A 23,984-nucleotide genomic window follows, 5' to 3' on the forward strand; every position below is an offset into this window, starting at 1 on the left:
TAGGGGTGCCAATAATTGTGGCCAACATGTTTTGGAGAAAAACATTTATTTCATAATGTTTTATGAACATTTATATCACTTACAATTATTTTACTTCAATGAAAGGTTAGATTTTGTTTATTTTTTTAATGAAAGATCTAAAGGATAAAGAATGCAGATTTACGTTTACAGCCATCTTTTAATAGATTTACCAGGGGTGACTAATTCTGAGCACAACTGTATCTGTATATTTATTGCTATTTCCCTGTTTTTCCCCATTCGAGGAATCCATAGGATAAGAATGAGAGGATAGTGATTGTAACTAAACTCCAAAGAAATATCATAAACGTTGTCCATACAACTTTGTGTGAAGAACATTGCATCCAACAATATCTTTCTTTGTGCAATGCAAAGAACCTAATTGGTTTTCACCTGTCAAACAGCAGATTTGAATTTGAGGAAGTGAATACAATTTGAAAACTAGTGTAGTCCTCCACACCTTTTTACAATAGATCCCACATTTTGAGAACCACTGATTTACAGAGGTATTCAAACATCTTACCCATTGTAGGACACAGTGAGGCCTGCCACAGGCAAATTGTCACACTTTGTGCCGAAATGGAAGAAGAGGAGAAGGAAGGCAGAGAAGGAGGTGATGAAGGAGAGCTGAGCCCCTGCCACAACGCTCAACTTGTACCTTTTCATTAACAAACCACCCAGGAATATTCCCACGGCAACAACAGGCAGGATTAGGACACCTGGGGAACACAACAGGTCATTAGTTTCAATTAATGTCAAGCCTGATACACTTCTCTGTGTGGGATATGTTGTATGCTTGGGTTTCTTGGGTTTGGTGTGATAGATGAATTTGCACCAAAATACTGTAATTGAATATGACATATGGCCATATCATGTCAACAACAAAAGTTATGGGAAGTTGATAAATTTATTAAAAGTTTTACTTCAAAATTCATGTTAAATCATGTTTTAATAAACTTTTGTCATGCTTTAAAGAAGTACACTAATAATGATGTGTTGACTAACATACTTATGCCGCATTCACACGGGGCGTCAGCGTCAACGCTTCTTGTTGACTTTGAATGGGTGACATCATGCGTTGGCGAACTGAATTGTGGGTTCCATTGCGTCGCTTCACTCGCGTTGCAAGCGGCAAAAGTTGAAGATTTCTCAACTTTTCAAGCGCCAACGCAGGCGTCATCCGACTGATCACTCTATGCAAATATCCTAGAGCAGACGCTAGCCAATAGCGTTCGTTTAAAACACCGGTGAATGAAGAGTGAAGAAGGATCTAAAATGGATGAAAAGCTAATAATTGCAGTGGGTAATCACCCGGTCCTTTACGACCAATCATTATTTACATACCGGGACACAAACCGGAGAGATCAGGCCTGGAAGGAGGTGACAGAGACGGTTGGAGAATCTGGTATGTATCATGCTTGTATTCAGTCCTTGTACTCTGTTTATCATTGAATGACAGGCAGCATATCATATCATGTGTGGTTCAAATAGGCGCTATCCCCCAGCCAAATGAGGAATCAAATATTAAAGTGATAAGTTTTCATACACAAAATAGTCTCACAGACTAGCAGTCAAAAAGGCGCTTTTTTGTGTTGTGTTGTGGTCCAAGCGGCAAGTAATGTGATTGGCTGTTGTCACTATGACGGTCGCGTCAGCACCAAGCTTCAGCCACGCCCTCTGTCAAGCGTTGACGCTGAATGTGAATGCGGCGTAAACACACATCTACACATGTAAAGTGTCAGGGTTGAGGTAAGGGATGAGGTGAGGACTCAGAGATGCAGAGGAAATGGGCTTTTTATTAATAATAAAATAAAACAACAAAAAACAAAAACTACCCCAGGGGGGGGGGAAACAAAACTTGACTTGGACGTGCTTGGCCTGGCACAAGGAGTAGGAAACCATGAGGCACGTACGACAACGATCCAGCACAGAACTACAAACACAAGGAGAATAAATAGGGAGCAAACAAAAGAGGGTAACGAGGGAAGACAGGTGGGGCAAATTAACCAATAATCAGGAAACAAGGTGGGCGGGGTTAGACAATAGACATGAGAGCACATGGCACAAAGAAACACATGACAATAAGCCATGTGCAGCTAATGAGAACTCATAAGCTGCATGTTCACACACAAAACATGACAACATGAAAGCAGGCAGCCAGTGAAAAACAGCAGCCGATGTAAACACGAACCGCGTGCTACACAGAACACAACACACGTGTACAGAAGAGCGCACGCTCACATGTTCATTCAGTGCGCTCACGACAGAAGACAAACACGCGGAGCATGAATCCCAACAAAAAACCGAAATCAAACTAGGCCGGAGTCCTGGGATCTGAACACCACGCCCCGCACACAAAACTCACAAGGACAGAAGACAACACACAAGACAAGACAAACAATACAGGAGTGTCAGGGTTCTGTCACAAAACCAAGAGTAAGCTAGTGACAGAACCCTGTGCTTTAAGTGCAAGTAAACTTGATTTTTACTGTAGTGTGTTATTCAATATTAGTGTACATTTAAAGTTAATGTATTTGAAATATACTAAATTGCAAGTTTACTACAAATGGGTAATTACAAATATATTTAAACACATGACATACAATTTTCATAAGAAACGGCAATAAAGTATATTTTACTTTAACATAAATGCTTGTCAATTTGACAGTACACTTCAGCCATATTTCAAAGACAACAATAATTAATTATAGAATTATATATTATCTGTATTACAGTTTATTTTTATGTTTGCATGTAATTTATGTATTATTGAATGTAAATCTACATTTTAAATATAAATTTACTACATTGACATACACATCTCAAATTTATATGTAGACTGCAAAATGGTAGGGATTGTTCATGACCACAATTAGGCACATACACTGAACAAAGCAATCAACGACCTGGACATTTACTAGGGGTTAGAAACCTTAACATGAAAGACTTCTTACCAATAAGGAAGTTTGCTCTTGATGCAGACTGGCCAAACTGTTGTTCCATGTATTTGGCTTTGAAGGTGAGCAATCCGATGAAAGAGTTGAACTTCAAAACAGTCCCACACAGCAACAGGAAGTATGCTGGAGTGCACAGTAGTCTTTTCAGGGAAGGCAAGAATCCTTACCATTCACATAACAGAATACAGAGAATGAAGTGAGCTTTTCCTAAAGATTTGCATAGATGTTAAACTTAATTTAAGATGTGATCATCTTTAAGACCTGTCTTACAAATTGAGGTGCATCCTATTATCAACATGAACTTGTTATTTTAAGAGAAAAAGGCATATGAATAGAAAAACAAATAGTTCAAACAATACTGCATTTGTTAAAATAGTGGAAGGAAGTTGCCTTTTGCAATGTTGGACAGGTTCATTGAGTGTGTAGTTAGGAAGACAGGTTGCTCTTTGTTTCCCTGATCCATGGTAGAGTTGTCCTTCCCTTCCTCTCCTTGTTTGGTTAAAGACCTGGGAAGGAACCAAAAAGGAACACCAGCAAGTACTAAGATGGCAGATGACACGAAGAAGCCCAGCCACCAAGCGCCCACCCAGCGTGCATCCTGTGGCGTGATGGTTACACTGTCTGCAGGAGAATGAGGGGAAAAAAGTATACGATATTCAGACTACACAATGTTATTCTCAGGGAATATCACCATAATCATTGGGAACAAAGTATCTATTGTAATTTTACTGTCCGCTAAAGTAAAGTTGCATCTACATGTCAACTAACTCTCAGTAGAGTATTAGCAAATTGTCTGCTTAACATCTATCTGCTAATAATTTATTGTGATAGTCCCCAAAAATACATTCTACTGACTATAAGTAACTTTGCAAGTACATGTCAACTTATTCTACTAACCTGAACCCCACATTCTACTAACCCTACCCCTAACAGTTTACTAATACTCAACTAATAGTCCAATGACCAATAGAATTGTCAGATTGTTTTATAAGAAATCAAAATGTAACAGCTCTGAAACAAACTGGCTTATAGCCAGAAGAAAAACAAACATTTTAAAATCAAACACAGTCACAGGGATACAAATTCCATGGTCTCACTTCATATTAGATGTCTTTAACCATAATTACTATGCATTTACACCAATCAGGCATAACATTATGACCTTATATTATAACATTATGAATAACACTGATTATCGATTCATCATGGCACCCACCCTAGTGGGTGATATATATTAGGCAGCAAGTGAACATTTTGTTCTTAAAGTTGATGTATTAGAAGCAGGACAAATAGCCACAGAGCCGCAGACCAGTCAGGGTGCCCAATCCCCAATCCAATTGAACAGTTGTGGGATTTGTGGGATGTGCTGAACAAACATGTCCGATCCATGGAGGCCCCACCTCGCAACTTACATGACTTAAAGGATCTGCTGCTAATATCTTGGTGCCAGAAAACACAGCACACCTTCAGGGGTCTAGTGGAGTCCATGCCTCGACAGGTCAGGGCTGTTTTGGCAGCAAAAGGGGGACCAACAGAATATTAGGTCATAATGTCATGCTTGATCAGTGTATATTCTAAAATGAAACATGCTATTCAATGAACCTATTGAGGACATACATGTTGTTCTGTAAAACTCTCGCCAGGTTGGGATGCAGGTAGGTTTAAGAGCTGGTTTAGTGATGGTGTACGGACAATAATGTAATTACATATGTGATTACAAGCAGAACACGTAATTACATTGTAACTGCAATGCATACACACAGCACTGGTGAAACTAATTAAACTGGATGCTTACCAACACTGACGAATCCAATGTCCACATACAGTTTGGCACACATGGAGCCCAGTATGAATCCAAACATGGGACCTAGCAGCATAATGGTCTGAAGACATGCTAAACATCAGAACAGAGTTTTTAATTAAACATTCCCCCATGAAACATTGCTCTTCCCTTGTGAAATGGATTTACATTTTGGCATACTTTTAAAAAGAGTACTTAACACAGAAATAATATACTTTAGTAGAATATACGTAAGTGTGAACTGAATTTAATGTTTCCGGACACTTCACTGTTAATTGCAAGTTGCAACTTAATGAAAATGTACTCTCTTTATGTACATTTACAGCAGGTGGACTTTTTATTCAGTACAGTTTTTTAAATATACTTAAATATTTCAAGTGCACTACAAGTACACATTCAGTACAATTAGGTACTATTTTTCACAAGGGCTCATATTTTCACAAAAAACAAAACAGCTGACATGCAGACAGAGCTACAACATGTATGTGGACAACATAATCCAGATATAATTGTTTGTTGAGCTGATGTAAATTATACTTCTATGTTGTAACACAATAGAGTTTCTGACCTGTAGTAAAAAAAATCCAAATGTTACTTACAAATGTAAAATGCTGAGTTTTCTGCTTTTGCAAAGTCATCAATATAAGATATGCCGAGCGGTGTGACTGGAGTCTCTCCGATTCCTCTGAGCGCATTACCCAAGAACACATAGATCCACATACTAGATCCAGGGTCCTTCACACAATCTAAGGTTAAAATGGTAGAAATCAAGTCCATGAAGTACTTAGCACTTTCAGTGTGTTTTTGTGATAATTTTAGTCACCTCTGTTTTAATAGATTTTTGAAAGAAAACTATATGTTTACATTTTTTGAAGAAAATGTGAGTGGTGAGCAACATCTAACACCTGTTCAAATACTGAAACCATACAGGTTCCTCTTTCCTTTTACTACGAGCTGTTAAATGCTTGATTCTGATTGGTTGATGAATGTTCTAAGGTGTGCCGTAATTTTTCAGGAAATGCACAGCTAAAAAAGATCCAGGCAGGTCTTATTACACCAAAACTGCATAACAGTTCCATACCACTTTTTCAGTTTTTTCAAAGGTCCTTGCAGCCTACAACAGCAAATGAACTGCGGTATACTGTTAGCGAACATCCCGATGCCATCCATGCTGCTGGGAGTAGCATTTAGATCAATATGTAAATACTATTTGCTGTGTGCTATCCTCTCAATAACAAAAAGTACACAAAAAATATAACAGTGGTGAGAAAACGTCTCAGGTTATAAATGTAACCATGGTTTCCTGAGAACAGGGAACCATGGTTCCCTGAGAACAGGGAACGAGACACAGCGTCAAAGCGCTATGGGGAATGCCTCAGCATGACTGATGTCTGAAGCACCTGTCAAATCATGGCAATTGTATTGGCTGGCGATAGCCCATGACGTCACTACTAGCATGAACAGGAAGTATATAAGCAGCACCTTGAGAACAGGTCGTCCGCTTCTCGTCTGAAGGGAATGTTCAGCAGGCAGCCCAGAAGCATGCCAGCGAGACACAGTGTCTCATTCCCTGTTCTCAGGGAACCATGGTTACATGCGTAACCTGAGCTGTTCCCTTTCGAAAGGGAACTCGCACTGCATCAAAGCTCTATGGGGAACAAAATACACATGCCACCATGCTGAGGGGAGTGCATGGTAAAAAATAGCTGTGAGAAGGCATCAATACTAGAAGTTTCAACTGAAGTACCAGAGCAACTCCCTCTTCTGGTCACACACTAGACTGTAAGTGACATTACTTCCTACGGCCACTGCTTGAGCTGTAAGGCTCAATGAAAAAGTACCTTCGCAGAGTAAAAAGAAGGACTTGGTCTCACAGCAAGGAGATGGGCATCCTGGGGAGCACAACTCAACATACTGACCCTTGCAGTTACAATGCTCATCCCGAAGTGGTTTCCCAGGATCTACAGAGTGCCAAAGCACTGTGGAGGCTGGGTACTCTACATAGGACCCTAGAAAGGGGAGTACCTCCAGCTCTATTGTGAAAAAAGTATTGATCTATCAGGGAGGTTTGCAGAAAGGGTTAGACCAGCCCCAAGGAGCAAGAACTCTGCAGAACAACCCTCTAAAACGAGGGGACCAAGCTCTAAGTGTTAGTTCCCAAGGAGGCTCCTGAAGGGCCTACAACATGATTTTAGATTGCAAAGCTATAGGGAGCTAGGTTACTAAAAATCTAGCCACCTAGCTCAACCTAAGGACTGCTGTTGAGGAGGTCCAGAAAGGGCAAACAACTCAATAGCGAATCTAGCTTTAAGCATCCACATGCAACCCATAGGCTTAGAATAATCTCACATAACCCCATGAGCCAATGTATCAACATAAAAACTCTTTAACCGATGGGAGTTATACATATCTTACACAACCAGACTATCAAGGAGGCCTCAGATAGGCCTACTATTCAAGAACTATCACGGCATGAACTCTGGGCTAATGCTCAAGGCTCTGGGGGAGGGAGTGCATGATCAGCTCAACCTGAGAATACCTGGCATCTGACACCCGAAGCATGGATCTCTGGGAGCGAAGCGCTCTATACCTAGACAACCCTGATAAGGGGAGTATCTTAGCCTAATTCTAACTGTCGATGCCTCACCCGCCACGAGATGGTTCACAAATGTCTCGTCAATGGGTGGCATTGACATATATCTGTACTCACACATCTGCTTGACATTTGCAAAGTTAGCATGCTGATGCTGATGGATGCAGGCCAAATACGGATTCTTCCATGCCCAGAAGGAACAGAAGGCTCACAGGAGCTGGGGGTTTATGGCCGGAAAGAAACCATTCGTCAAGTCGGCCGCAGGCAATTTCTTCCCTCATGCACTCCCATGACAGCTGGAGTCTAGCCGAAGAGCGTTCCATAACCCCCAGAAGCTCTGTACACCCGCGGGGCAGGGAGGCTGAGAGGGCTCAGATGGCTCATCTTCCTCAAACTCTGCAGCCATCTCCTGCTCTTCGAGCTCCTTCTAGGATTCCCTTGATCTTAGTCCCCTCTCTGCCTTGGCGCAAGCAGGGCCTGGGCTGCCGGGCCCAGAAGCCTGTCCCTCTCCCTTTGAGAAAAGGGACAAGATAGAGCGGAGCTTCCTCAGTGGAAAACACTCACTGTTTACACACAGCCCCCTCAACGACTGACATTGCCCAAATATTGAACGCACAAGTTGTGTGTGTCATCGCCTGTAAAAAAAACTTGGACATGGATCCACACCATTCTTGAAACACTTCAGCAGTCATGATTCTATACCAATAATCGTTTCAGACAAATAGTCCCTGAAGACAACGACCTTGCCTCTAGCAATTTCTGAAAATTAGTTGGCAACAGTGGAGCAGTCTTTTCTGGAAAGTTTGTTTTGGAAAGCGGTTCCAAACTCCTGGAACAAACTCCAAACAAGCTTCATTTTATGTCGAAATGACATCACACCAGTTCACTTGAAGTATATCAGCACATAAAGTCTATCAGGCTATGGGGTATTTAAAATGTAAACCAGTTACCTGTTCCAGTGTTATTAAAAGGCTTGATGTGTGCATTTGAGTAATCGTTTAGAATCATGGGATACTGACAAGGAGCTATACTGACAGTCTTGTTTAAAGAGCCCTGTATTACAGAGTCATACTTGTACCTGTAGGAGTATAAACGACAAAGAGAAAGAAAAAAAGAAACATGAGTAACTTTATGAGAAATTATCAACTAAGCCGACAGTGTATAACAATAATATGCATGTATTAATGAATATACCGCCCCATGAAAAAGTGTGGAAGTCCAGTGAGAGCTGAGCCAATGGCCATGAGGAAACAGCCCATTCCTATGAGCCGTGGCCTGTGCAGTCTCGCCCCAAAATGACTAACCACTGCCAGAAAGACCAGGTTACCTGCAGAAAAGCATTCAGAGAACAACCAATCAATTAAGACAATAAAAATATACTAAACATGTAAGCATATTTATTTTAGCATGAAATGGTCAACCCACGGTCCGTTCACTGATCATTGTATTCTTCAACCCAGGCTCATTGAAAAAAAGTGCCTGTGGCAACATTACTGCAAAAATTATACTATGTTGCCTCTTGTACATTTTGTGACAATTTTAAAGTGAACTGCCCAGCTAGCCCAGCTTAATCCAAAACAGATGAACATGAAACTGACAACATTTTATTACATTGGTTGTTATTTGCATCATGGCAGTTTGGAAATGAAATGTCTGGTTAACAAAAAACATGACCTACATTAAACCCATACCCTAAACCAGGGGTGTCCAAAGTTGGTCCTGGAGGGCCACTGTCCTGCAGAGTTTAGACAGTGGCCCTCCAAGAAAAGGATTGGACACCCCTGCCCTAAACCGACCCAACACATAGCATTAACAATATGTGTTAAAACATGTAACATATAGTGTTAAATATAACAAACACAAACATGCCATTTTAACTTGCTTTTATGGGTCTTTGAGCTCTTTTATCATGAAGAGCAATGTAGTACCAGGGTGAGATATGGAGCAAGTTCAGAATCATCAGAAAAGCTATACCTAATCAGAATCAGAATCAGAATCAGAATCAGAATCAGAAAGAGCTTTATTGCCAAGTGTGCTTGCACACATAAGGATTTTTTCTTGGTGCTGAAGCTTCCAGTGCACATATACAATACAAACACAACAAGAACATAGTAATACAAATTCTAGGAATAAAAATATGAAAAATTGTATAAAAAATATAAGGTCACAGTTACGTTTAGTCAGATTAAACATTTATAGATTATGAACATATTTACAGTATTTGAGTATATAAATATAAATATAATCTCCTGAGTTTAGAAGAGTGCACTAAACAGTCAGAGTATTGCACTTTAGAGAGGGGGGGGGGGGTATATGGGTATTTAACTGTTCAAGAGGGAAATGGCCTGTGGGAAGAAACTGTTCCTGTGCCTAGATGTTCTGGTGGCCAGTGATCGGAGTCTCCATCCTGATGGTAACAGTTCAAACAGGCGGTGTCCAGGGTGAGCGGAGTCTGTGATGATTTTCCCTGCTCTCTTCCTCACTCTGGAAGAGTACAGGTCCTGGAGGGTTGGCAGGGGAGCACCAATAATCCTCTCCGTAGTCCGGATTGTGCGTTGTAGTCTCTTGATGTCGTATTTGGTAGCTGAACCAAACCAGACAGTGATGGAAGTACATAACACAGACTCAATGACAGCCGAGTAGAACTGAATCAGCAGTTCCTGTGGGAGGTTGAACTTCCTCAGCTGACGAAGGAAGTACAGTCTCTGCTGGGCCTTTTTCACAATGGAGTCAATGTGATTGTCCCACTTCAGGTCCTGAGAGATGGTAGTGCCCAGGAACCTGAATGACTCCACTGCTTCCACAGTGCTGTTCATGATGGTGAGTGGGGGGAGAGCTGGGCTGTTCCTCCTGAAGTCCACTATCATCTCCACCGTTTTGAGCGTGTTGAGCTCAAGGTTGTTATAACTGCACCAGACAGCCAGATGTTCAACCTCCAGTCTGTAAGCAGACTCGTCACTGTTTTGGATGAGGCCAATGACAGTGGTGTCGTCTGCAAATTTCAGGAGCTTCACAGAGGGGTCTTTAGAAGTACAGTCATTGGTGTACAGGGAGAAGAGCAGTGGGGAGAGAACACACCCCTGGGGGGCGCCAGTGCTGGTAGTGAGAGTCCTGGATGTGAGTTTCCCCAGTCTCACTCGCTGTTGTCGGTCTGTCAGGAAGCTGGAGATCCACTGACAAATTGAGGGTTGCAGGGAGAGCTGGGTTAGTTTAGCTGAGAGAAGATCAGGCATGATGGTTTTGAAGGCCGAACTGAAGTCCACAAATAAGATCCTTGCATAAGTCCCAGGTCTGTCGAGATGTTGCAGGATATAATGCAGTCCCATGTTGACTGCATCATCCACAGACCTGTTTGCTCTGTAGGCAAATTGAAGAGGATCCAGCAAGGGTCCAGTGATGTCCTTCAGGTGGGTCAGACCCAGTCTTTCAAACGACTTCATGACCACAGACGTGAGAGCAACAGGTCTGTAGTCATTAAGTCCAGTGATTTTATTTTTTTTGGGGACGGGTATGATAGTGGAGCGTTTGAAGCAGCAGGGAACTTCACACTGCTCCAATGATCTGTTGAAGATCTGCATGAAGACTGGGGCCAGTTGGTCAGTGCAGGCTTTCAAACAGGCAGATGAGATGCCGTCTGGGCCTGAAGCTTTCCTAGTCTTCTGTTTTTTGAAGACTCGGCTCACATCCTCCACACAGACCTTAAGCTCGGGTTGGATGGCAGGAGGGGGGAGGAGAGGGGGTGCAGGAGGTGATGGGGGACGTGTGAATTGCAGATCAGAGCGGGTGTGTGGTGTGAGACTGGGCTTTTCAAATCTGCAGTAAAAAGCATTCAGTTCATCGGCCAGTTGTTGATTCTCAGCAGATCGGGGGGATGGTGACTTGTAATTGGTGATATTCTTCAAGCCTGTCCAGACAGAGGCAGGGTCGTTGGAAGAAAACTGGTTTCTCAGCTTTTCAGAGTAGCTTCTTTTAGCAACTCTGATCTCCTTTGTCAGTCTGTTTCTGGCCTGGTTTAGGGCTGGGCGATATATCGCATGACATTGTTAGGCGCATCTCGTCAGTAAAGCCGGTTCCTTGAATAGTAGTAAATCGCCATCACCTGCTTTCAGATAGAGCAGCATTTACTACACAGAGCCGCAGTTCACTGACAAGCTGAGACATATCGCATTAATTATCGCAGGCGATACGTCCGTGATAATTAATGCGATATGGCTCAGCTTGTCAGTGAACTACGGCTCTGTGTAGTCAATGCCGCTCTATCTGAAAGCAGGCGATTTACTACTAATCAAGGAACCAGCTTTACTGACGACATGCGCCTAACAATGTCATGCGATATATCGCCCAGCCCTAGCCTGGTTATACAAGACTTTATTCCCACTTCTGTAAGCATCCTCTTTGGCATGACGAAGCTATTTGAGTTTCCCAGTAAACCATGGTTTATCATTAGTGAATGATAAGAATGTCCTGGTAGGAATGCATGTATCCTCACAGAAACTGATGTATGATGTAACAGACTCTGTGAGCTCGTCCAGATCGATGGTAGCAGCTTCAAAAACAGTCCAATCAATGCAATCGAAGCAGGCTTGTAAGTCCAGCTTTGCTTCATTAGTCCATCTTTTTACAGTCTTTATTACAGGTTTAGCTGATTTAAATTTCTGCCTGTAGGTCGGTATAAGATGAACCACACAGTGATCAGAGAGCCCCAAAGCTGCCCGTGGGACGGAGTGATATGCATTCTTTATTGTGGTGTAACAGTGGTCCAGTATATTACTGTCTCTGGTGGGACATGTAATGTGCTGTCTGTATTTTGGCAGTTCACGGGAGAGATTTGCTTTATTAAAATCTCCAAGAATGATTAAAAGAGAGTCTGGATACCTTTGTTCAGTCTCAGCTATTTGCTCAGCCAGCTGTTGTAGCGCCGCACTCACACACGCGTCTGGAGCGATGTACACATTCACGAGAATGAACGAGGAAAACTCCCGCGGCAAGTAGAAGGGTTTACAGTTTATGAAGTGCGCCTCTAGGTTAGGAGAGCACATCTTCTTCAGCGTTGTTACATCTGAACACCAACTTTCGTTAATGTAGAAACACAATCCACAACCTCTCGTTTTCCCTGTTATTTCCGCGATGCGATCCGCTCGGAACAGCTGGAAGCCCGGCAGATATAGTGCGTTGTCCGGGATGGCTTCACTCAGCCAGGTTTCAGTGAAGCACAGTGCAGCAGAGTTTGAAAAATCCTTGTTAATGCGGGTGAGGAGAAGAAGTTTGTCCGTTTTGTTAGGAAATGATCGGAGATTCGCAAGATGAATACTAGGGAGTTCAGTTCGGAGGCCGCGCGCACGGAGTTTCACCAGCGCGCCTGCTCGCTTTCCCCGCATGCGTCTGGCCGCGCGTTTTAAACACACAGCTGCGGCTCCAACGAGAAAATCAAACAAAACGTCTGAGTAATCAAAAACTGCAGAAATGTTGTCTGGTGTGTGTTTCCTAATGTCCAGTAGTTCGTCTTTGGTGAAACTGATCAGAAAAGAATGACTAAACGCAGAACAAATGAACAAAAACAACACAATAGCTGAAGAGCTCCATACCGAGGCTGCCATCCGCGGCGCCATCTTGTAATCAAGCATTGTAATTGTATCTTGTAATTGTATCTTGCATTGTAATCAATGTAAACATATTACTTAAAGGTCCCATGGCATGAAATTTTCATTTTATGAGGTATTTCAACATTAATATGAGTTCCCCTAGCCTGAATATTGTCCCCAAGTGGATAGAAATGTTGATCAGTGTAAAACCGAGTTCTGGCTGTCTTTCTCTGCCTTTGAGAAAATGACAGGCCAGACTAGCCAATCCTGAAGTCTCCTGGTTTGACGTCCAAGCAGGAACGGTTACCTCCCTTTCCTCCGCCCAGAGAATCTGGCACGCCCATGCAAACGCTCGAGAGATCATTGCTTGTGAACGAGTGAACGCTGGCAGTTTCTCAGTGTTTGGATGTACAAATGAAAACAGAAGTCTTTTTTCAGTTCCTTCTGATCTATGATCAGTGATTTCTTATGTGTAGCTAATTATTTATTATTCGTGCACACACTGCGGCTTCTCTCTCTCCCGACAGAACGGTGTTTTCGTGTTTTCTATCTTGTGAGTCAGTGTTTTTGTACGTCCTCGTTGCGTCTATCTGTTCTTAAATGTGCATACAGGAGTTTCTGCTCAACATCGGCAGAGCCACATCTTTAGAGATAAACCTCACGCACGCCGAAGCTCGGCCTTCAACATCCCCGACCCCCAGTACTGCACCTGGCCCACAGCGGAGGCACCAAACGCGGCGTGAGATTAAGCAGAAGGGGGGTAAGCGTGAGGGTATCCGGCTAGGCTAGCCAGCTTTCCCCACAATAAACTGGATTACATTCGATTACTGCTGTTGTGTCTTTGTTTGCGCTGTGTAAGTTACTCAATGCGCGTCACTGACGCTTTTCATATGATTGGAACATATCTAGAAATAATGCTTTAATGAAACTTACTAACTCGTTCATCTCGCTGTAATGGTACATTGCATGTGTTACAAAGTTGGTAGAATAATGATGAAGACGGACTCGGCGTGACTGGGACTCGTGTTTATTCAGAACTCTCAGATACAAACACAATAAACTTGCGCTGACAGACAGCGCTCTCACAACTCAGTAGTTACTATAAATAACTTTGTTAGCAATCGCTCCGTCTCCGTGATGTCCGGTTCGCGACCGAATCATTCTTTTGAATCGGTTCTTTTTAGTGAACCGAACCAGTTCACCAAATCGGACTGAATCGCTCTAAACGGTTCGCGTCTCGAGTCAGCGCTGATCCATAATTTACTAAAGTTACTAACTTTCTGACATGAGTGACAGCCCCTCCGACTAGAAATAAACTAATAACCTGAAGTATATTCTAGTAACTACAACAGTTCACCCTGAACTGAGACATGTTGAGAGAACTGATGAGAAGTGAACTCAGGTCCATCCGTCTCTCTGCCAGCAGCTCGTGCGTCGTTGACCTCGTTAAACCACGCCCCCTCTGCTCATTTCAAATGCAAAGATGTCAGCCAATCACAACAGTGGGCGTTTTTACTGAAGTCTCACAGCAGACACGCCTCTTGAAACAGGGCAGTCAGCCACAGGGCAAACAGCAGTATAGAAAAAATGCCTTTTATTTCTAAATTATGACATTTTATGATGTAAAAATCATACTAACAATATAAGTACACCTCAGGAAACACTATAAAATAATAGAAAAATGCCATGCCATGGGACCTTTAAAAGTGTTTTAACCCTCTATGGCATGACTTTTTATTTTTTGGGGAAAAAAATATTTCACCCCATTTTTTGGGAGCTTGGGGGTCCCTGATAATATATCCATCATAAAAAGTGTCGCCCCCCCACCCCTGAACCAGATTTTGGTTTGTTGCCTCAGGGCAACACTGTGCCATAAGGGTACTAAAACTCCAAGGTTTTCTACATAGATTTTCAATAGGGAAAACAAGCAATATGTGCATTAGATAAAATTATATTTTGAAAAACATCAAACAATACAAAAACACTACTAATTACAACTAACACCTCATGTATTATATTCATACACCAATCAGGCATAACATTATGACCATTGACAGGTGAAGTGAATAACACTGATGATCTCTTCATCACGGCTCCTGTTAGTGGGTGGGATATATTGGGCATCACGTGAACATTTTGTCCTCAAAGTTGATGCGTTAGAAGCAGGAAAAATGGGCAAGCGTAAGAATTTGAGCGAGTTTGACAAGGGCCAAAATGTGATGGCTAGACGACTGGGTCAGAGCATCTCCAAAATTGCAGCTCTTGTGGGGTGTTCCCAGTCTGCAGTGGTCAGTCTCTATCAAAAGTGCTCAGAGGAAGGAACAGTGGTGAACCAGCGACAGGGTCATGGCTGTCTAGGCTAATTGAGACCCATCAGGGTGCCCATGCTGACCCCTGTCCACCGGCCAAAGCACCAACAGTGGCACGTGAGCATCAGAACTGGACCACTGAGCAATGGAAGAAGGTGGCCTGGTCTGATGAATCACATGTTCTTTTACATCACGTGGATGGCCGGGTGCATGTGTGTGGCTAACCTGGGGAACACATGGCACCAGGATGTACTGTGGGAAGAAGGTGTGGCGGCGGAGGCAGTGATGCTTTGGGCAATGTTCTGCTGGGGAACCTTGGGTCCTCCATCCATGTGGATGTAACTTTGATATGCACCACCTACCTAAGTATTGTTGCAGACCATGTACAGCCTTTCATGGAAACAGTGTTCCCTGGGGGCTGTGGCCTCTTTAACTCTTTCACACTTCCACAAAGCACAAATGCTTCAGGAATGGTTTGAGGAGCACAACGAGTTTGAGGTGTTGACTTGGCCTCCAAATTCCCCAGATCTCAATCCAATCGAGCATCTGTGGGATGAGCTGAACAAACAAGTCTAATCCATGGAGGCCCGGCCTCACAACTTACAGGACTTAAAGAATCTGCTGCTAACATCTTGGTGCCAGATACCACAGCACATCTTCAGGGGTCTAGAGGAGTCCATGCCTCGACGGGTCAGGGCTGTTTTGGCAGCAAAAGGGGGACCAACACAATATTAGGGAGGTGGTCATAATGTTATGCATGATCTGTGTTTATAATAATAATAAAAAACATAAATGATACTCATAATGCACATTCTTTGAATTTTCTGAACGTGTAAAAACAAACTTCCCAGGAAGACTTGAATGCACCATATGGTACTAACACTATGATATGGCCTGAACAAAAGTGGTCTAACTGCACAGTGTTGCCCTGAGGCAACGAACAAAAAAACACAGTTTTAGTATATAAATAAAAATAAAAAAAATAAATGTATTTCAATTTAAACATGTTAAAAAGTGATATTTATCCAACCAATTGATGGCACTGTGTCCCATGTGGCTTTGCTTCATGAAAGGACTGCTCCACCCCCAAACAAAAAGTCACACCCACTTCAGCCCCTCATTTCATTGAACAGACATGTCAGGTGATATTATGTATTTAAAAAAAATATTAAAAAAAGTTAAAGGGGCGGTGTGAGGTCCAAAAAGGTGGTTTGTTGCCTGAGGGCAACACTATGCCATAGAGGGTTAAGGTCATAACATAGTAATTTGGGAACCACATGAAAACGATCTTTATGTCTTTATTAATCAATAATCTGCCCCGTAAATCATAATTTGTGTGAAAAGGAATAACGTTTTTTGGTGTTTTACTGCTGCTATAGTGTTCATTTCAGCTGGAAATTGCAGTGAATCCTGATTTTCCTATGTTGGTAGTTTGGACAAAAATTGTATCATATTGCCCAAATGCAATGTGTCTTACAGGAATGTTTTACAACATTCCAAAATAAAATGTTGAAATACTTAAATATTTAAGTAGCCTCCAAATGTCAGTTCCCCTTCGAGGGAACTCGCACTGCGTCGTCGAGTGACGACACTCTGGGGAACGCCCACAGCGTTACGCATCTGAAGTATGAATGAAATCAAGCCAATCTGATTGGTGGTGCGTCGTGACGTAGTAGATGACGGCATACCCGGAAGATACAAAAAGGAAGCTGATGCAAACACACACTAGCTTTTTTGCTCTTCAGCGAAGCGCTATATGTGAAATTGTCTGTCTGTTTGGTGTTGTTTTGTCACAAATATTGTATCACAAGATGGCTAGTGAGCAACAGTTCACGAGGTGTGTGCACCCGTGTCCGCGATTCATTTCGGGCACGGACACACACCTTTTTGTGTGTGCAATGCCTGGGCGTGCAGCACGCTAGGGCGGCTCTCGAGGGAGCTGCCTGTAGCGAGTGTGAAAAGCTGCCGCTCAAGGTATTGCGCTCACGGCTGGCCGTGTTCAATGAGACCGGCCAAGCCCGCGAGCCCCAGGGTTCTGGGCCCGCAGTTGCTGAGGCACAGCGGCGCCGTAGATCAAGGGGCTCGCAGCGGGACCTTGTGACAGGATACGGGACTACTGAGGCACTTTCCCTATCCTCGTCCGAGGACTCCGATGTTCTCCAGGCCCGTGCGGAAGCCCGCGATGCGGCTTCTTCCCGCGGGGCGGAGAACCCGACGTTTCAGCTATCTGGCTCCGAGGAGTCGGATGTGCTGAGCGTCGAGGCGGGTGCAGTGGAGCCTGAGCCATCGCTTCACGCACCCGCTCCAGAGGAGCTAGTGGAGGTTTTGACCCACGCCGTGGCCAAGTTAAACATCGATTGGCCACAGGAAGAACCGGAAATCCAGCCGTCCAGTAAGCTGGATGAACGGTTCTTCAGGCGCAGGCCTCAACCTCCACACCGGGGTCTGCCTTTTTTCCCGGGCCTACACAATGAGTTGTGTAGGTCCTGGGATAAACCCTATTCGGCCAGACTGACCAGCCCTCCAGTACTCGACTTTGGTAATGTACTGGGGGTGGCCGAACAGGGTTATGGGACACTGCCGAGGGTAGAGGAAGCTCTCGCGAGCTACCTCTCTCCCGAGGCCGCTTCGTCCCTTAAGACCCCGGTATTGCCCTCCAAACCAGCGCGCGATACATCAGCGCTGGTAGGGAGGGCATATATGGCGGCTGGGCGGGCTGGTAGTTGCCTGCACACTATGGCGGTGTTGCAGGCCTACCAGGCCGACCTCCTCAAGGAGCTCGATGAGGGCGGGGGCCCGTCTCCGGACGATGTCCTCAAACTAAGGAAGGCCACCGATTTGTCTCTCCGCATCGCCAAGGAGACGGCCCGTTCCATCGGCCGCTCCATGGCGGGTATGGTGTGTGTGGAGAGACATTTATGGTTAAACCTGTCGGGGATGAAGGAGAGAGAGAAACACTTTCTCCTAGATTCCCCGGTCTCGCCTTCTGGGCTTTTCGGCGGCGCGGTTAACACCGTCGTCGAGAGGTTCCAGGAGGTGAGAAAGCAGGCGGCGGCCTTCCAACAGTATCTCCCTCGTCGATCCAGCTCCTCGGGGAAGGCTGTCTCAAAGGGACAGCCTCGGCCGTCTACTAGCTCCTCGCACCGGCAGGTGCAGAAAGAGAGCATTGCTTCTCGCGCCCCTCCTGAGGGAGCTTGGCAAAAGAGGCGGCGCTCTCTAAGCGGTCCTAGCTGCGGCTGGATCGCTGAGAGCTGCCCCCCCCGGGATGGAACGACCGAGGTCGTCTTCCCCCCGGAGCTCTCGGGAGATCAGTGCTGTGTTGCCGCCGTCACAGACGCTTCGGGCCTCACTGATCTCCCGCACACGCGTGCTGTCTTCGCTGCCTCCAACAGGACTTGCGGCTGGACAGCAAACGTGTGCACCCACCGAAAATCGTTCCCGACTTCTCCCTGCCGGTCAGCCGCTTCAGGGGATCGAGGCTCGGTTGACACCCGAGGCCAGCCTCGAGAGGCTGGTTCCCTTAGTAGATTATCTTGGCGCATGGACATGCCTTCCGAGTGTATCTACATGGGTCCTGCAGACTGTAGAGCTGGGTTACAGACTACAGTTCGGTTCTCCTCCCCCGAAGTTCAACGGGGTGGTCCGGACTGTGGTCGGCCCAGAGCAGGTTCGGGTTATGGAACAAGAAGTACAGGCCCTGTTAGCCAAGGAAGCCATAGAGCGGGTTCCATTGGCGAACAGGGATTCCGGGTTCTACAGCCGGTACTTTATAGTTCCCAAGAAGGATGGTGGGTTGCGTCCGATAATAGATCTCAGGCTCCTGAATCTGTCTCTGAGGAGATTCAGGTTCAGGATGCTCACAATTCCAGTCATCGTGAGTCAGATCCAGTCCGAGGACTGGTTCGTCACGATAGATCTAAAGGACGCATACTTCCATATTTCCATCCTTCCAACCCACAGGAAGTTCCTGAGGTTCGCTTTCGGGGGTGAAGCGTACCAATATCGGGTTCTTCCCTTCGACCTGGCACTCTCCCCTCGCACCTTCACCAAGTGTATGGATGCAGCACTGGCTCCGCTGAGACTCCAGGGCATCCGTTTACTAAATTACATCGACGACTGGCTCATACTGGCCAGATCGCGCGAGGTGGCGGTTCGGCATCGAGATGTCGTTCTGGCCCACATAAGGTGCTTGGGGCTGAGACTCAACATGAAGAAAAGCGTGTTGACGCCCTCCCAGAGGACCACGTTCCTGGGAGTCGTATGGGATTCCACGTCGATGCGGGCACGTATGTCTCCCGCGCGCGTGGAATCCATACTGGCGAAGGTCTCCAGAGTGAAGCCAGGCCACAGCCTCACTGTGAAGCAGTTCCAGAGACTGCTGGGGCTCATGGCAGCAGCGTCCAACGTGATACCTTTTGGCCTGCTGCATATGAGACCCCTACAGTGGTGGCTGAGGGCCAAGGGGTTTTCCCCGAGGGGAAATCCGTTTCGTATGATCAGGGTAACGCGCAGATGCCTTCGTTCCCTCGTCATATGGCGGAAACCTTGGTTCCTGTCCCAGGGGCCAGTGCTGGGAGCATCATGTTGCCGGAGAGCCGTTTCAACAGATGCCTCCCTCACTGGTAGGGGCGCGGTCATGGAAGGCTGCTTTGCGAGAGGTCTGTGGGAGACCCGACATTCTTCATGGCACATCAACTGCCTGGAGATGCTGGCGGTCTACAAAGCTCTGAGGAGCTTTTACCCGGACCTCCGCGGCCACCATGTCCTGATACGCTCAGACAACACTTCGGTTGTCGCGTATCTCAATCACCAGGGGGGTTTGAGGTCGCGCCCTCTATGCAGACTGGCGCATCAAATCCTCCTGTGGTCCCAGGGGAAGTTATCGTCCCTCAGGGCGATGTACGTTCCCGGGGACCAAAATCAGGGAGCAGACATCCTGTCGAGGCAGGGACTGAGGCCCGGGGAGTGGCGACTCCACCCAGAGGTGGTGGAGGCCATGTGCGAGAGATTCGGCCCAGTGGAAGTGGACTTGTTCGCGTCTCGAGAGACGTCCCACTGTCCACTGTGGTTCTCTCTCAGGCATCCAGCCCCGTTGGGACTGGACGCCATGATGCAGACGTGGCCGAGGCTGCGTCTGTATGCATTTCCTGTTCCGGAGCGGGTCCGCCGGGAGGGCATCAGCCTGCTCTTAGTAGCACCCCGGTGGCCCACTCGAGTATGGTTCTCGGACCTCATAGCTCTGCTAGACTGCTCTCTCAGGCAGGGGGCACAATATTTCACCCCCGGCCAGAGTTGTGGAGCCTCTGGGTCTGGCCCCTGAGGGGGCTCGGTACCTAGAGGCGGGCCTGTCAGCAGAGGTAGTCGAGACCTTACTCAGCTCCAGGGCTTCTTCTACCAGGAGACTGTACAGCCTCAAGTGGAATGTATTTTCCACTTGGTGTAGAGAGCGTGAGGTGGATCCAGTTAACTGCCCAGTGGCTTCAGTGATGGAGTTCCTCCAAGATCGCTTCTCCGCTGGTCTTACCCCGTCCACCCTGAAGGTGTATGTGGCTGCCCTTGGGACTTTCCACGCACCTCTAGGTGATGGACCTTTGGGGAAGCACCACCTGGTTGTACAGTTCCTCCGTGGGGCTCGGAGGATGAGGCCGGTAGCTCGCTCCAGAGTCCCAACCTGGGACCTGGCGGTGGTTCTGGAAGGGCTGGCTGAGGCCCCCTTCGAGCCACTGGAGCTGGCTGAGCCTAAGAACCTGACCCTGAAGGTGGCCTTTCTCCTCGCCATTACCTCTCTGAGGAGAGTGGGAGATCTCCAGGCCTTGGCGGTCACGCCAACCTGCCTGGAGTTTGCCCCCAGCGGAGTAAGGGCCATCCTTCACCCTAGACTGGGTTACATTCCCAAGGTTCCATCTCAGGGAGCCCGGTCTCTGGTTCTTCAGGCTTTCCATCCCCCTCCCCACCTGATGGCGGAAGAGGGGAGACTTCATCTGCTCTGCCCGGTCAGAGCTCTGAGTATTTGTCTAGAGAAGTCTTCCCATTGGAGGAGGTCAGACCAGTTGTTGGTGTGCTTTGGCTCACCCAAGAAGGGGCTGCCTGCGTCAACTCAGACGATCAGTAACTGGATCGTCCAGGCTATAGCCACGGCTTATAGGGTGTGCAATTTGCCTTCACCCATGGCCGTGAGGGCCCATTCCACCAGGAGCATGGCTTCATCAGTGGCCCTCCTTTCTGGCGTCTCGCTTCAAGAGGTATGCGAGGCGGCCGGGTGGGCCACCCCGCACACCTTCATACGTTTCTACAGTCTGCACCTCCCGGTGACGCCTGGTGCTCGAGTTCTTGCGTCCTGAGTGTGCCCGGTTTTCCAGCTTCACACTGGGACGTGGGGGTGATTTGGTGTGGCCTAGTGGGTATTAACGTTCCCCAGAGTGTCGTCACTCGACGACGCAGTGCGAGTTCCCTCGAAGGGGAACGTCTCGGGTTATGACTATAACCCTTGTTCCCCGAGAAGGGAACGAGACACTGCGTCTCGTCGCCACACCTATCACGGCTAGAGCGCTTGCTTCATCGCAAAAGAGCTAGTGTGTGTTTGCATCAACTTCCTTTTTGTATCTTCCGGGTATGCCGTCATCTACTACGTCACGACGCACCACCAATCAGATTGGCTTGATTTCATTCATACTTCAGATGTGTAACGCTGTGGGCGTTCCCCAGAGTGTCGTCACTCGACGACGCAGTGTCTCGTTCCCTTCTCTGGGAACAAGGGTTATAGTCATAACCCGAGACGTTTTTTTTACACTGATAACAATGTGTGCAAATACTGGGCCATTTTTGTTGAGCCATTATGGGATCCTTCTACGAACCCATTTCAAAACTTCCGTCAATTAGGCCCACGACAGAGCTGGAAAGGTCAAATCTCCTCTCAATCTGAGTGATGGTGCTTTTCATGTAGGTTCCACACAGAGTTTTGGAGAAGTAGGCGAAGGAGAGGGCCACAATGAACATCTTGAAGAAAAGTTACAATGGAAAGAGAACTGATTATCCAGACTAGTAAGAAATACTGTAGACTGTAATTAAATGATCTTTATTCACATTTAGACTGATTACAATTACCACATATATATGTGGTAAAAAATAAAAAAAAGTACACTCGCACTTAGTAAAGTACAGATACCTTTAGACTTGAGCAGCAGGAGTCCTTTGGGGCCTCTTTCTCTGGATTGCAGAGGTCTTGTTGGCTGGTCGGCTTTCCATTATCCTCTGCAGTAGGCTCAGACATTTTGCTGTCATGATATTATCAAACAATTATATTTTTGCATCTTCAGTCAAACTTTACTTCATTAGATTGTATTCTGAATTTTCTGCATTTCAGTTAATTTATGAATTGAGATTAAACTTTTGCTTGTAACTTATTCTTATCTTTCTGAGTTTATTGGTTGCTTTATAATTCCTTATATCTGTGTCTTTTGCACGAAATGTGATTCAGTGCTTGTTGTGACACAATTAGAAGCCACGACTGAGCATGCAAAGTGAATGACGGCCGTCAGAGATGCACTAGTGTGCGCCGTACAAGTCAAGCCGCACCATGCGAGAGGGAAATATCGTTCACATCAAGCTGCTGCCTCCGCTTCGTCCCGTAAGTCATGCTTCAGATGCGGCTCAGACAAACACCTAGCTAACTCAGCACAGTGCCCTGCTGCAAAAGCACATTGTAAATTCAGCCCCAGCGAGTGATGTGCATGACGTCACAGTGCTGTATCTAGAAAACTCTGTCCAAGAACCAAAGTGACTGTCAGTACTCCTGCTTCACCTGGTACCACAGTACAATTCGTGGTGGACACAGGTTTGTCTGTGTCTATGTTGCCCCTCCATATTTATAAACGCCACTTCAGTGCCACACAATTATCTACAACTGTCATCTGTCTTGTGACTTATACACAGGAATACATACCTGTACTCGGGTGCCTGCAAACACAAATGTGTGTATCAAATGCGTCAGCTGCTGCCACATTTTTCATTGTGGATAAAGGGACTACTTTGCTAGGCATGGATTTGATTTCTGCCCTACAACTCCAAATTAACGGTGATGTGAACGTGGATGCTTCTGCCTGGGTGTCCCGTATCATGGTTACTAGTAAGAAAACCGGTGGGATACGAATGTGTGCTGATCTAAGAGAAGTTAACAAAGCCATCATTACTGACTGTTATCCGTTACCACACATCGATGAAATGCTTCCAAGGCCATAGCTCCAGTATTTTCTATTATTGTATTATTAGTTCTACTATTTCTACTATTGATCTAGCTAATTCATACTATCAGCTTCCCCTGCATGAGGATAGTAGAGAAGTTACAGCTTTTATCACTCATGAAGGCCTGTTCATATATTTAAGGGTTCCCTTTGGCCTGGCGTCGGCACCTAGCCTAGAAATCAAGACGCACCCTAGCGGCAGCAAATCTAATTTGCCGCGAGTGTAGTCTAGCAACTCTCGGTAGACCTGCGAGCTGGAAAACCCAAGCTCTGGTCAGGCCAATCACATCATGTATAGAGTTGGTGGGCGGGCTTAACATAATGACAGCACGTCACGGCAGAGTTGCGGTGGTTCCGTGTGCTGCTCGTAAACAAAGAAGCTGGCTTTGGTCGTGACTCTGGAAGACTTGGAGTTCAGCTTTTCATTGAGAAAAGAACAAAGAACGGCACTGAAGTAATTCTTAAGAAAGGAAGATGTGTTCGG

General features: G+C 45.8%; 1 protein-coding gene across 2 annotated transcripts in view; it reads right to left on the reverse strand.

Moving 5' to 3' along the window:
- Window positions 1-23,984, reverse strand: part of slco1e1 (solute carrier organic anion transporter family, member 1E1) — a 53,326-nt gene that overhangs the window by 16,356 nt on the left and 12,986 nt on the right. The window contains exons 3-11 of one of the 2 annotated variants that reach the window (XM_079817428.1): window positions 22,426-22,534; window positions 22,115-22,256; window positions 8,564-8,696; window positions 8,320-8,447; window positions 5,376-5,522; window positions 4,771-4,869; window positions 3,366-3,596; window positions 2,973-3,137; window positions 542-737 (exon numbers count right to left, since the gene is read on the reverse strand). In XM_079817428.1, coding sequence (XP_079673554.1) covers window positions 542-737; window positions 2,973-3,137; window positions 3,366-3,596; window positions 4,771-4,869; window positions 5,376-5,522; window positions 8,320-8,447; window positions 8,564-8,696; window positions 22,115-22,256; window positions 22,426-22,530 — 1,346 coding nt within the window. In that variant the 5' untranslated portion in view covers window positions 22,531-22,534. The remainder of the gene's footprint in view (window positions 1-541; window positions 738-2,972; window positions 3,138-3,365; window positions 3,597-4,770; window positions 4,870-5,375; window positions 5,523-8,319; window positions 8,448-8,563; window positions 8,697-22,114; window positions 22,257-22,425; window positions 22,535-23,984) is intronic. The other variant, XM_079817429.1, reaches the window with a different exon arrangement.

The sequence above is a fragment of the Gobio gobio genome (assembly GCF_949357685.1).
Source record: "Gobio gobio genome assembly, chromosome: 5".
Lineage (NCBI taxonomy): Eukaryota > Metazoa > Chordata > Actinopteri > Cypriniformes > Gobionidae > Gobio > Gobio gobio.